Source organism: Hemibagrus wyckioides, linkage group LG09 (assembly GCF_019097595.1).
Source record: "Hemibagrus wyckioides isolate EC202008001 linkage group LG09, SWU_Hwy_1.0, whole genome shotgun sequence".
In the NCBI taxonomy this organism is placed as follows: Eukaryota; Metazoa; Chordata; class Actinopteri; order Siluriformes; family Bagridae; genus Hemibagrus; species Hemibagrus wyckioides.
Genome location: NC_080718.1, coordinates 17,041,882 through 17,057,565, shown reverse-complemented (window position 1 = coordinate 17,057,565; position 15,684 = coordinate 17,041,882). Strand labels below are relative to the sequence as shown.

The following is a 15,684-nucleotide window of genomic DNA, read 5'->3' as shown; positions in this document are numbered from 1 at the left end:
AATTGTGAGGGACTGCTGGCTGGATTTATAATATGAATTACAGGAATTAAAGCTTTGCCTGAAAAATATATTTACTGTATTAAGCACTAGAATACAAAAAAAAAACCCCAACCATCTTCTGAAACAGCGTATATAAAATTATAGACGCTGACATAAACAATCTCCTTAGCAGATTCCCATGAGGCCTCTCTGTAGCCATCGCATCTTTAGAGGTGTGTGTGTGTGTGTGTATATACGTGTCCCTGTTTCCATAGCAACCCACTACAATGTGGCGGACATGCACTCACAAACAGTCACGATGTAGCTGTGAGCATAGCGAGAGCATAAACACTCGAGCAGAACTCTAGAGCCCTACAGAATGCTTGGGACAGATGAGGCGCAACTGTATTGAGCAGATCTGTGAGACATCTATAAATATGAACTAAAAACGCTGCTGTGTTTAGCATATATATTCAAAAACACTATTTTCTTGACATTCAAGATGTACGTAAACAGAAACAGATTTGTGTGTCCCCTGATCTTTCAATAAATTAATAAAAATGTATAACCAAATTAAATATGCAGAGTAGCAGCACACTAATTAGACCGAGTGCGATTAAAAATGTGGGCTCGAAAGCCAACTTTACTGAAAATAGAAGCTTTATTTAGTGGCAGAGAAACAGACAGCGCTCTGAATCAGCATGCCAAGGTGTAATTGCAGTCCCTGATAAAGCCATGCATTTACAGCAAAACACTGCCGAGCATCATAAACATGAGATATCAATTAGCTGCTGTTAACACTGTTTTTAATTAGTCCCTCATCTGCAAAAGTAAAGCAATAATCAAATGTGGGGTTGTAAATAAATTTTAAAGTGCTCTAATTGAAGCACTTTTTTTTTTTCTTCTCAAATCGTAGCATACACATTTAGATTTATCGCTTGCTTGTTTTACATCAGTCTACACAAATCAATCAAAAATGGTTTCAGGGTCATGTTTACTTAGGTTAATGGCATCCATGAATTTTTTTGACTACGTTTTTGGAGAGATCAGGCTGCTACACCAAGTTGCTCCAAACATTCTCTAACATTAACAGTGAATTACAGGCTGTCGAACACGACAGCGGATATCCATTACTCTAAAGCAGGGAGAAAGTGCACGCGCAGCAATCTGCCGAGAGATCAGTCACATTACGGTTTGATGTTATTATGACAGCTAGAGGCAAAGCAAACTTGTGCACTGACAACGTTATTGACACAGACAAAATGAACGCTCACTCTCTCTGACTTGTCATCCACCATAAAGCCGTGATGGGGGCAGAGAGAGAGAAAAAAAAAGGTGAATATCAATCAAATATCAGTGATGTCCCTCTGCTCAGATCATCTTGGAGGGATAATCGGTGTGTCTACATCTACATGACAGAGTTGTTGTCTTGCTAAAAACGGCCGTATTGGGGATTTCTGAGTGGGCCACTGGGTCAGAGATGAGGGTCACGCTCTCTCCTAGGACACTGCTCTGAATTAGCCAATTTCTGTCACTTGTGTTAGATTTAGAATAGGATTCTCTGAGCAGCATCTGTGGTCAGATAACCCTTCATCCTGTCCACCTCTGTAGGACAAGCAGGTTTGTTGGACTCATCCATTATTAATATGATAAAAAAAAAGGTAAGCCGGTGACAAGGTAGGCAGTTTTTATCAGCGCAGGGGTCACGGCCGTCCCATGTGCTCAAGATTCGTTAGGCAATAGCCATTTCACGGGATCAAGGCATGGAAATGTGATAAAGCTGCATATGACATCCTGAAGACAGGGGATGAAGATATGCATGCGTGTTTGAATGAGTAGTAAGTGGGAGTGCACACGTGCAGGTGTGCTGGGCGTCCCTACAGCATGTCTCTGAAGAAGGGAAAGGCAGGCAGGTTGAACAGGTGGAGCGGATGCGGAGGTGATAGCGCTTGTCATGGTGATGTCTCCAGATAAAACTAATGAGTGTTCAGCCCACAGGAGCTGCTGCCATGCCACACTACCCTGTTCACTAACATGCTACAGATCATTACTGCACATTCTCTGTAGACTCATTCAGTTTTAATAGAAGTATCAAGTTTTTAATAATAATAATAATAATAATAATAATAATAATAATAATAATAATAATAATAATAATAATAATAATAATGACAATAACAATAATAATAATAATAATAATAATAATAATAATAATAATAATAATAATAATAATAATAATTATTATTATTATTATTATTATTATTATTATTATTATTATAAATCATGCAAGTAAAATTGAATTATTCAGTGTTTACTCAAATTAGTAAATCAGTACAATTTAAATTTGATCATTATATCTGGATCTACTAGACTTTATATTAAAATATATAAATCTATAGCAATACATCTAATATATAAATTAACACATTATATTAAAAATAGTATATTCAAAAACATTAATTGTTAGTTAGTTTAGATGCAAACACTACATCCCCATGGTCCAGATGGGAACAAACATTTCATACACCACCTAACAAAAATAACCTGTGATACCACAGGACACTGATTTATTTCTATAAAAGAAATCAGGAGAGGCAATCACATCCGCGTCATTATCATCACACCAAAGTATTATTTTCATCCAAGAAATATTAATCTGCTTTTCACCTGCAGATGAGGAGAGAGGATCAGGTCTATGAGCACAAGTCATACAGTTAGAAAAATATGGGGAAAATAGCCTGACATGGAAATGCACTTATAAATCAAGTGGTAATAGTGTCCTAATTTAGAAAAGAGCACTCAGTACAAGTTGACAGAATTTGGCATGTCATTGTAGTCTTTCCCTCTTACAGTCTTTCAGCACGTCCTTAATCAAGCTGGGGGAAAGTGTGAATGAGGGAGCGGAAGTGGGAAGGAGGGAGAGATGAGTGAAACAAAAGGGAGAGAGAAGCAGTGGGGTGAATATGTGTGAGAGTGAAAAGGAGAGAGAGAGCGCGAGAGAGAGAGAGAGAGAGAGAGAGAGAGAGAGAGCGAGTGAGAGAGAGAGAGAGAGAGAGAGAGAAAGAGAGAGAGAGGTTGTACTTGGCTGCTTTACTCCAGAATGTTCAAGCATGACTGACCCATTTCATCAGGTCTGTCAAAGCCGTGCACTGATACATGTTGACAACATTTAATCTTAAAAATTGAAAGAAATGAATTAATATGCAAATTCCATCAGCTTTGTAATAAAAATGTCCTTGACAAAACAGAGAACAGCACCCCAGAGGAGCAGTGTGAATTATCCCAGCTCTGCTGTTCCTGAAGTCAGTCTGAGGTACACAAGTCCACCAGGAAATCAGCGCACATCTGACTCGGAAATAATTATGATGGAGGAACAAAACACTAGCAGGGTTGAATAAATGGAATGACATGGGAAAAAGCCTGGTCTGCTTTGTTATTCACTTTGAATTAATAGGATTAGTCAGAGATCCATATACACCTAAAATCAACACCACCCTATCAATGCACACTGAGAGCGACAAGCCTTGGGGGAAGGATGGGGTGCGTGTGTGTGTGTGAGCCTGCGTGTGTGTGTGTGTATTGCATGCATACTATTACAAATGCAAGCACAGTGGGATTCTACAGGGAGAAGCATAGAGGTTTTCTTATTCTTCACAAGACGAAGCAATTCTCAAGGGACAGAATCTTACAAGACAAAGATTACCCATACAAAAAGAGCAGGTGGCTACAAGCAGGTCTCTCATGGAATTAGCTGAACTATGGGGCCTAATTATCTGTGGAAAGAGTGCAGTGAGGAGAGAAACTTCCCTGTTTGAAGGACAAATGATTAATTAAAAAGAACAGTGCACCTCAGGTTTGATCTCTGGACAAATAGGGCACTTGAAAATCCCACTAGAATTCTACCATAACTCAACACACTAATAACCATCTCACAGTGTCGATGACCAGTAGCCAGTGGTGGAGCCAGTTAAAGGAGCAGTAACATCTACACACTATCTGCTACTTTATCTACATACATATACATGTATGTGCCAAATAAAGATGCTCCTTTGTGATCACTAATGGTGTAATGGTGTAAAGAAAAAAACCCCAGTTATATGAGTTCAGAAAGTTTCCCTAATTACATTATATAAAAATTAATTGCTATTAATATTACAGTCGGAATTTCATGTGCATATGCCTTGCATAACAAATGTAACCAGAAGCATATAAAATATGTTCTTTTTGAACTACAATATTTCTAAATATATTTATTATTTTTATTTGAAAGATTTTCATGCTAAGAAATGATAAAAATAAAGATTCTGTAACGATACCTGTGAAGGGGTTAACTTAGGATCTCACATTTCAGTAGATGATATAATCTCTTGCTAAAGTAGATTAAGGTCTTACTATATTTAAACATTATTTTTGTTTTATTCAATCTGATATCCTCCACGCTTCCTGTTCCTCCTCTCTCTCTTTCTCTCTCTCTCTATCTCTCTCTCTCTCTCTCTCACACACTCTCACTTCTCTGCTCTGCTCCTTGCAGCCATCCCTGAAAGATCACAGCAGACTGTAAAATAATGAAAAATGTGCAATCCTTGTGGGGCACTGCTTGTGCACATCCACCTCCGCCCAGGCATTCATCACTCGGCAGGTATTGTCAGTGAAAGTTTAATTGCATAAACACTCAGTAACTGTCCTGTCATATTTCTTGTCAGCTAGGATTCTCTCTCCGGGCTCACTATCGCACAAAACTATAATTGAATTGCTACCGAATCGCACTGGAGCCAAGAAGAGGAGAGCTTTATGAATAGAATTTGTTTCCTATCAGCAGGTCTGACAAATTGTGTCACGAGGAAAAGCAGGCCAGATAATTTCCCTGTTTATTGGGCGAAGACCTGTTCACTGTTACTCCTTATCTCTGCTGTGTTATAAGACCCAGTTAAACAAAAGTGTGTATATATGAAATTTGGCAACAAAAGCAATTGGCTTCTTCGAGGTGGGCTGTCTAAATAGCGCACAAAGCTGCAAATAAGTCCGCTATCTCCTGCATGCGCTGATCTAAGAGATGAGTGCAGAGGGCTGTGGGAGGGGGCAGGCATATTGCACAAGCACTCTATGAATAAGCGCTACAGAGACATGGTGACCCAAGCTGCTAGACGAGTGCCAACGATCCATTATGTGGCTTGTCAAAGGCCGGAACAGTACTCAAAACAGCCAAGCTCTTCATGTATAAAGACACATCTGCATCAGTGTGGAAGAACACCATATGATTATAATATTCCTGAGTATCTATGTACTCCACAAGCTCCATCCCAAATCCACGTTACATGAAACAAAATAATTTTTTTTTATTTAACAAAAATTTTACCCACAAACCAGAAATAAAAAACTGTGCACAAAAAACAGATGAGTATTGCTCTCAATAAAAAACCACCTAATCACAACAAAAGTGCTGATTTCTCTGTGTTCCCTACATAGCACGTAAGCACTCAGCTGGTTTCCTGTGTGAACGAGCCATTCAGCTTTACACAAACACTTTCCCACCGCTCGACTTGGTGGTTTCTCGCTGCCTGGGAACTCAGGTCTAATGCACCACGTCTACTCAACTTCTCTCGATAAAAAGCCCTTTCTGACAAGCTGATCAGCTAAATAAGCTTAAATAAAACTGGCTTCTAATAGTCTGGAGACTGCTTGATCCCACCTTTGTCTTGTGAAGCTCGGAAGCCTTCTTCCTCGAGTGATCTTGTACTTTCCCTGTGACAGATTTTTCTATCTTTTTAGCCTGGCTAAGCTGTCGTAAGTTTCTCTGTTCCTCACGGACGATTGCGTGGCGTGCGTTTCTGTATGGTTTGATACCGAGCGCGGGACTGACAGGTGAAACATTGAGATGTTCGGAAGCTTGCTAATGCAGCCGAGTGAGGAAAACGAGGTCGGCCAACTCGATTTCCATAACAAACACTGGCTCGCTTGTGCAGAAGGTTCTACATGTCAACCACATACTGTAGCTGTAAACAGATTCTGCACAGCAAAGGACAAATAAAGCATCAGAACGCTCCATCACAGCCTAACCTCTGTGTCTCTGTGTGAAAGGCAGTCAGGATTGATGGGCATTTCTTTAAATCAAGTTATGCTTTCGCAACAGCTTTAATTTAAGGCTAAACTTAGGGCTTGGGATAAATGAACACATCAGATGATTAAAACCATTTGTCTTAGCAAACAGGCTTGGCCTTTATTTATGGAGGCTGGTTGATCAGCACGCCCAACAACGGCGGAGGATCTATCCGATGAAGTGATAGGTACTTTCATAATTACTGAGTAACTTATGACCGCGCACAGAAAATTAACAAGCATTATGACTTTTACTTAAGCTGGAGCGTTATGGAGACTGAATTATTAAAGAGGTTGAGAGACTCACGATGCATTAATCATGTAAACACACCATACAGCAGGAGTTATAGCTTTCATGCTGAGGTGAAGCATAAAACATAAAACCTTTCAGTGTTAGTTTTTAAATCAAAATGACGAGAATTATTTAGTTGGTTTATTACATATTAAGGATGTACTCTGTTTACTTTGACCACATGACAATGCCAACGACTACAGTAACAGTATGTATAAAAAGTTTTCATACTCTTAGGACAAACTAAACACTGCGAATAAATTACATTTATATGAACAGGACACTTACGCCCTGATTTACTAAGATCCCAAATATTTGTGAGAAACAGATTTGTTTGTAAGATTGCATGTGCACACAATATATGGGGATAACTGTGTTTCTTATGTCACATACAAAGTTTGGAGAGAGATCATTTTGTGATACAATGGGGCGATCCTGTTTAACTTTCTCATCAGTAGGACATAATAAATGGTACTATGTACTAGGAAGTATATTTGTCATCACTTGGCTTCAAATCACTTGTTCAGGATATTCAGGTTGAGGAAATCACATGGCTGGTGTCCAATCGCTTGCTCTACTTCAGAAATGTTACGTGGAAATAGCCCAAATTGCATATGTATTAATTTGCATTCGAACGTTTAGTATGTTCCTACAAAAATGCAATATTTTAAAAATATTTTAAGATAATTTAATAAATAACATCAGCTTTTTTGAAAAAGTTTGCTTTTATTAAAATCCTCTAAATATCGTCTATTAACATGGATGCCCCTCCTTCACCTTCTACTCTTTGAACAGCCCTTAGATCTGTTATGTTTTGGATTGTGATTTATTTCAGGATACATTGACATTTCATTTTAATCTTCTGTTATTTTGTAGATAATTTTTTTTTCAACTTTTGCAAGTGTGCACCGAGACATGTTGCAACAAAACAAAGGAAACGTCTGACGTCTATTCTGGTTTCTAGCAACTGGTCTGGACTGGAGGACAGCCATGTTCCTGCCTCATCTTCAGGGATTCTCTTGAGCAATAAAGAAGGCTGAGGCAGGCTCAGTGCAGTGCTCCAACTGCCGCTCGCTCGCAGCTCATCTCCGCTCTGAGAATAGCAGAAATCCCTTCTGCCATCTGTGAACGGAAAATGCCAGTGGAAAAGAATCTAGCCTCAAATCCCCCAATCCTTGCAGCAGTCATGTCTCTTGTAATAAATGATATCAGAAAACAAATGTATACATTTTGCTGTGGAGAACGGCCGGCGTTTGCAGAGTGTCATTAGCATTTCCATTTGGAAGCTGGGTGGAGATGGATGCTCGGCTGATTTCAGCAGGTGGGGGCGAGAGATGAGAAGAGCGGCCATTCCAGCACATACTGATGTTTATTTAATTGAACACACTCCTTGTCTGACAGAAAGGCAGATGGACAAAAGGATCAGATTTGCATTCTTAATCAAAAGGAGACGTGAGAGAGAATAAATGGAAGCAGATGATCTTTCACATAAACAAATCGTATGAACAACAAATTTGCATTGCCTGTGTTACTCTTACAAACCGTTCTCTTTCAGACTCCTTGGCAATGACACACACACCCATGCAAACACACACACTCACACCCTGCTCGGAGCGGGCCGAGGCACTGGGGTCTGCTTGAGTGTGTGATGGATTGAAGAAATGTCAGATGAGTTGGAACGTGACCCCATTGGCTGGGTCAGTCTGAGTAAAATCAATATGTTTGAGCTGCAGACCTTCAGTGGCTTCAGATTTCAATTAAAGCTCCAGCTCAGGTCATGTGACCATCTCTGACTACTCTATCCCTACCATACAATTGAGTGCTTTGTGTACTCTAAGTTTGTGTGTGTGTGTATGTGTATGTGTGTGTGTGTGTGTGTGTGGCTCTGTGTACTAAAACAAAAGAGATTTCTCATTACGAATACAAACTTGGAACAGGGGAAGCCTCTCTACTACAGCGACATCTTAAAATATGTGTATGCCCATGATAAGCAGTCTCACTGACAGGTGGATCAGACTAATGTCTGCTCTCGGTGGGCACTAATCCCATTATCTGTATTCTGTGCGAGTACAAATGGATCCTTTGACCCCCGACTCCACTTCTCAAGGACACTCCAGCATACGAGGTTAACACCTTCACTGTGGAGTGTGTGAAGGGGAATCACCAGGGAGAACTGTTGCATACAGCGCGCTCGTCCTGCCTCGACCAGCTCCGAGACCCTGCACTGAGGGCACTGACCTTTGCTGCTGCTGTCTGACGGGGCCACATGTGGAGTGGTCAAACTCACTCAACTCTCTGTCTTCTCATGCTTTTTTTTCTTTAGACACCGGCACTCGGGCGTCTCAGGTTATCCGTTTCAGAGTGAAATTGAAGAAGTTTGTGAAAGAAGAGTTCAAGAAGGCACTGTGAATTTCAGCCTCATTTAATAGAGACTGTCAACTTTTATTGTGGGCTTCGTTTTTTTTTCTTTCTTTTTTAAAGGGATTGATTTCACTGCTCAGAAATTTTAAATTGAGTCTATCACACTGTAAAATAAGAAGGATCTGTGATCCTTCAATCACATTTAGAAATGCTGCAGTAGTTTAGGAGACATTTGTAAGCTGGTAACTTTAGTTAAGATTAGGTAAGTAATAAAATAGTTCAAGATACAAAATTTACTTGTTGGGTGGCTGCATTTCTAAACACACAGAATGAAATCCAAACAATGACATCCTTGTTTCTTATTAAAAAATACTCCTGAGAGCCCTGTTTTCCAAACAAATTTAAAGGTTAAAGGAAAACTCCACCCTGTAACACATGAAATAGTTTATAGTGAAATGTTTGTGATGTGATTAGTTAGTGAATCTGGTGTTGTAGTTGTTTATTCCTTTGAGAAGATGGCATCAAGTTCACATCACATGGGGGCATTGCTAGTGCAGTTACACCGGCATACAATAGGAGACAGATTTTCACCAATTTAAAACATTTGATGGTGATCAGGTTTTTAGCCCCCAAATCTAACAAAATAGAGCAAAAGCTTCTTTTGTCAATTTTCCAGTGATTCACAGGTCATTTTAATGAGACCTCTACTGTAGAAATAGAGGCGAGAACAACAGATAGACTGAAAGGTCCACAGTACAGTGTGGTCGTAAAATGTAGATGCACTGAGTTATGGCTGAGATTAGTCAGCAATCTACAAGCTGACATGTGCAGTGACGGTGACATTGGTGGTATTAACCCGGAAAGCTTTATCTGTTTCAGCAGAGTGTACAGATGAGGAGCAGAGAGATCTGACTAAAGGATTAAAGTGCCGCTGCATTGCTCTATTTAGGTAGAATGGCACTGTGGGTATTAGAGGAAATAGTAATCTAATGAAAACAAACCAACATGCCAACAAGGTTTAAACCCAAAACGTCCAACTAGAGGTTTGTTTAAAAAATCCAATATTGAATATCACATCTTAACTATGCATTGATGCATAAGTCATTCAAATTGGAGTTCCCTTTTAAGATCATCATAACTAGTGGAGGGAGTTGGGATAAAGGGATTTAAACTGCACATGCTTTGGAGAAAAAGAAGTCTCAAAGTTAAAGTTCTACACAACATGAAACTGTCCTGACTTACTAGACATTACACAACCACCAAACGTACACCTACAGAATTTTTGTGTATGTGTATAACAAAGATGTGTGTGTGTGTGTTGGAAATGTGGGTATTACTCTGGTTTGACAGGCCCAGGTTTGGGGGCCTGGTGGAAAAGAGCTCTATTTGCATTTCAAATGTCACACTCAGCAGCAGACACCTGTTTGAAGCTAGAGGAGGATGCACACAAATCAAAGGTCTGAGCCTGAGGGAGAGGCAGCATCACCCTGACCAAAGGCTAGTCCTGCTCTGGAGCCTCAGGATCCTGCTGCAGCGCTGCATCTCAACACCGCTGCCCTCTAGACACACACGCAGCGCTTCCACACACCATTTCATAACCACATCAAGGCCTGGGAAAAGCTGTGACTAGTGTGTGTGTTGTAGCAGTAAGTTGAAGATTTGTTCCTAGTACATGTTGCAGTGGGAAGGCAAAACTACTGGCCTACTGGCCAGAATCTGCAAAGATTTTTGTTTTACTATATTTCAGGGCTGTAAATTATTAATTTGGCAAATTTATGTTGTCCGTCACTTCTATTTTTGGTCAACATAGAATTGCTTTAGGTTAACGTAAACGAACACAAAAGATCTGGTTTAAAATAGTTGTATTATTATGTCAGAAATTAAGCTACAAACAAAAAAATGACAATTTCTGTCTGGATGGTATTTTGTGTGTAAGATTTAACAAAAGGAAACTTTAATCTTTTATTTATTTATCTTTTAAGAGCTGCCATTTTCAAAACCACTGTGTGCTATCATGTATAATGAAATGAAAAGAAAACAAATGCATCCATCATTTAAGAGTCCGTCTGTATACAAGGAGTACACAGAGAATTACACTACAGTTCCAGTCAATATGTTGCTCCTTGGTGACCCTTCAGCCTGTCAATGGTAAAATATTGAGGGGGGAGAAAAAAAAAGAAAAAGAAAAAGCAAAAGCAAAGCAAAGTTCTACTCTAACATCACAAACATCACAGATAAACAGACACTGGGGGTGATTTCCAATAATGTTTCCTCATTTGTTATAATATATTTTAATACAGACATCTAATTCTCTCTGGATTTAAATGGATTAATATTTTATTTGACATAAAATGTACAAAATGAAACTACATTTCAGCGATGTCTTTCTGCTGAATTAATTTGGACATGATGTCACCGGATCTGGCTGGCATCCCCAAATTCATCTTATTGCAAATAATGCTGGCAGCATTCTCTTTTATTAATGTATTTAAACACACAAACAGAGTTGCCTTTCATCCTCATCAAAGGACTCTTGTTGACAAACATCGTGGATTAGCATCTTCAAAAAAAAAAAAAAAAAAAATACAGCAATATTTAATATTTACTGCTTTATTACACACGTGACGTGCCCTTGAGAGAGAAGATGGAACCGGTGGGTGGGGTTGAGGGGGAGGTACTAGGGGGTCTCTGCAGTACCAGACATTTAAACAAGACTGTTGATAAGACAATTTTCCTCACAGGTAACAGGAACACAAGGAGAGGTGACATTGCAAAGGGAAGTATGACATCATGAGCAGATTGAAAGGGAGGAGGAGACAAAAGCACAACCATATTCGCAAAGCTCATGTCTGCATCACCTACGTCTTAAACTGGGATTCGTTCTGAGAAGCAGACAGAGATGGAGGGGACTGTGAGGGGCGGAAGTGTTGGATGAGTGTCTGTGTACACAAATAAATCTTAATGTCATAACCCCCCTCCATTAAAGACCTTCTCTCTCACTGCTGCCAAGAAACGAGGAGTGTGAAGCCTTTCTATACAGATCTACACACACACACATGGGCGTGCTAAACTAGTGTGTAATATCTGATGGCAAAAAAGCAGAGAAAAGGACAAAGCCACAAATGTGGAACTTCAATTAATTTAAAGCCCCAATCAGCAAAGAATAAATCCTTGGCATATCTAATTACTGAGGCTCTCGGAAGACCCGGGCCGAACAGCCAATCTCCCTCCTGTTTGAACAGCTTGATGAACTAAGGGACTGATGGATATCAAGTCATTTTGTTTAATTTATAAATGGATTTTCCCCTAATACTTAAATTATCATCAGTACAACACAATGAAAATGGGAACATTTGGAAGGCAAAGTCTATAACCACCCTGAAAAGAATTCTAATGAGGAATGTCACCTCTTTTCATTTCTTCTATACAAGTCGTCTAATTAAATTCTGGGGCGGGGGAAGAAGCGTGTGTTACAGTGCAGTCGCGACTGCCACAGCTTTTCCACCTCGAACACTTAGGAAATGCTCATCAAGCATATCATGTCTCACACACATACACAGACACAGGTCAAACCACTGGATTAAATACGGTTGGAGCCAGATGTGCTGAGAAAGTGCTGATCTCCTGGGAATTTCATACAGAACAGTCTCTAGAGTTTACAAAGAATGGTGCACAAAATTTAAATGAATAAATAAAATCTCATTGTGCAGAGCTCTGCAGGCTGAAACACCTTGCTGATGACAGAGATCAGAGGACCAGACTGCTCTGGCCTGACAGGAAGTCTACAGTAACTCACTCAATCACTCTTTACAACCATGCTGAGCAGAAAAGCATCTCCAAATGCTTTAACATTTTTAATAAATAGTACATTTAATATTGTCATACATTGCATTTCTGACAGTTGGCAGACGTATATATATGTAATGTAATGTAAATTAAAAAGACACCTGAAGGACTGGCACTTTACTGTTGAGCCCATAATCTTCACTGCTAATGCTAGCCATATGCTTAAAATTAAGCTAACCTTGTGAAAAATAATCTAAGAACATTTAAAAGTCATTTTCATAAATGTTATCATTTTCAACTTAATGCTAACCAGCTAATAGATATTTTCATGAATTTGTATACTTCCCGCTGCTAATATTAGCTGGACAGGATGTTTCAGAAAGCATTCTCGTCTTACCTGGTTCAGGCGTCTCAGAGTGTGAGGACGAGGAGGCTGAGCTCGCTCCGTCCTCAGCCCCGGCTCCCTGAGACAGCAGACTTCGGCCTGGAGGAAGCTTCATCCCCAACTGCTCGGCCATTTCCACCTGATCACCCGGGTGCACGTAGTCAAACACACTGCTGCCTGTCAACTCCACCTGCGCACACATACACACAGATTTAAAGCATTGATTACAAAAAAAAGTATGCAACCAAATCCATTCTCACACGTAGTCTTTAACAAAGGTTCTTTTTGCCATGACAAAATGAAGTTTGTAATGACTCTGTATTCGTCATGAATTCAAGACAGTTCTGAATTTGAGAAACACAGATGACTTTCCCCTGCTGTCTCTTTAGAAGCACCAAGCTACCTGCACACATTTATAGATAAGAGGAAGGAGGGTAGGGGAGATTACTTTAGGGAGGACAACCAAAAAAAATAAAAATAAAAAAACCCCAGCAGGAGCGCAGCTGTGGCACTGCCATGCACGGCTCATGTGGCTCCTTAATGTCCCTGGTGTTGCATCGCTGTGTGTATCAGTGTCGGCCTGCAGGGACATTAGGATTACATGCAAATAATCCTTTTAATGTGCAATTCCTCAGAGCAGATTTTAGAAATCTACAGTTCCGAGCTGAAACAATTCCTACATGAAGACAGGGGTGAGTTGTGACTTGGATCCTGGATGTGTAATAGGTAATAATACAGAATAGAGAGGAGCATGGGGGAAAACAAGTGAAATACTACAGTGCAGTAATATAGTGCGGAAATATATACAAGCCACGCTGTTTCGCTGACACAGTAAAAACCACACAGAGTGGATGTATGGGAGATTAAACATTTAGGAACAGAGAGGTGGAGGACGTTTAACACACACACACACACACACACACACACGCCTGTGATATTTCAGGACACAGGATTACACATTGTATATCTAACATAACTCTATAATGTGTGAATGTTACCATCTATATGCACTAAGAATTGTTTACATCTAATAAATAATCTAACCCTAACCTTCACCTCAGTTATCACAAAAGAAATAGTTTTACTGCTTCAGCGTTGGAAATTAGAGCACTCTAGCTTTTATTTAAAGAAAACACTTTACTTTGTCAGGACTATCTTGCTGACCCTTATGTTGTAGGTTAACTTGAAATGTTTGGGTCAGCACACACACACAGACACACACACACACACACTGTAAACACTCCTTAATGTGAGTTCTTGAAATTTAGTTACCCAACCAACCCACTCACCCAACACACACACACACACACACACACACGGTCAACACTCCTGATTGAACAAATTTTGGCATATTATTCTTTCATTTCCAAATCACACGGTTTTGTGGAATTCAATCACACACACACACACACACTCAAACAGATTCTAGATGAAATTAAATCATTTTCACTTGATGTGCATATAATGTATAGTGTATAAGTGCAGTTTTTTCATTTTAAGCGACTCGTCTGTGAACACATTTCAACTAACCCACACGTCTTCCATTCTCAGATTCAGTGTCTTAAATCTGCTGAGAATTCACACAGCAGACCCAGACTCCATCTCTTTCTGCTTCTCACAATTTAACAATGTACAAAGCAGGAGGCGCATTTGCTGCAAAAAATCTTTGGACATCCTGTGAGCGACAGGCTGAAGGCAGCGCGGATGTGACGTGGTGACTTCTTCTACATGCTTGGAGTTCGTTTTGAACAAAACGCCCTTTCAGAAACAGGAGAGAGGTATTTTACAACTGTATTTAACCTCAAGAGACAAACAGCACCATGGATTACGAGGATGGGAGGAATGATAGCGATTCAAATGAGCAATTGGATTAAGCTTGAATAATAAGAGAGATGACAGTGTGTCGGTACGCCAGCAACAGTGCACTGAATACATTACGCTGAGTGCTTTAAAAAATCTATTTCCGAATGGAGATGAAATGCCAAAGCTATCTCTCTCTCCCAGGTCTCCCGCAGACAAACCTTTTGTGTCTATTATAATTCATGAACACGGCCCTGTCGACTGTTCTAACTGTATTACAATGAGCCTACTTTTCAACACAAGTGTTTCCACAAAGCACTTGTGCAGTGTTATTCTCAGCGATGGAGAGATGGGGAGGGCTAACAATAATACCGGCTCTAATATGCATTGTGCACCGGGCGGATGTGGTAAAGTACTGGTGTTATGTGTTACAAGAGAGCAGCAGATTATACTCTGTGATTGCGGAAAGGACACTTGGATTACTGCGTGAGCTTCTGCATAGTAGATGAGGCTGCGCTCGGTAGAGAGGGGGCATGGGCAGTGCCCTCAGCAACACATTTATTCTGTAGAAGGACACTCAATATAAACCACAGCCTCATCTCTCTTCCTCTGGCTTATTAAGACTGACTGGCACGGATTAATGAAAACACACGATTCTCTAAACATGTAGAGAGAGAGTGGGAGAGAGAGAGAGAAGTGAGAAAGAGGGACGGACTTTATGCTCTGCTTTAAAAAAAAAGGAAAAGCTTTAATTAGCAGGGTTTCAAGAAATGTCAGCTATCTGCTATTAACTGTTCTGCTCCATCAAAGCCATAAGCCCCACTGTCAACTTTCATCACATGATCGACGGCTTCCTTCCTTCCTACATTTCTACGTCCTCTCTCCATCTTTCTCGGCTTAATGAGTATAATAACCCCATACACCAACACACACACTATGCTGTATGAAACACTAGCAGTAGCATCTCTATGTCACCGGCCGCTCT

General features: G+C 40.0%; 1 protein-coding gene across 4 annotated transcripts in view; it reads right to left on the bottom strand.

Moving 5' to 3' along the window:
* The window catches only part of LOC131359925 (neuronal PAS domain-containing protein 3), a 236,202-nt gene that overhangs the window by 19,836 nt on the left and 200,682 nt on the right, over window positions 1–15,684 (bottom strand). For all 4 annotated transcript variants that reach the window (XM_058400072.1, XM_058400073.1, XM_058400075.1 and 1 more), the window contains one exon: window positions 12,912–13,089. In XM_058400072.1, the coding sequence (XP_058256055.1) occupies window positions 12,912–13,089 (178 nt within the window). The remainder of the gene's footprint in view (window positions 1–12,911; window positions 13,090–15,684) is intronic.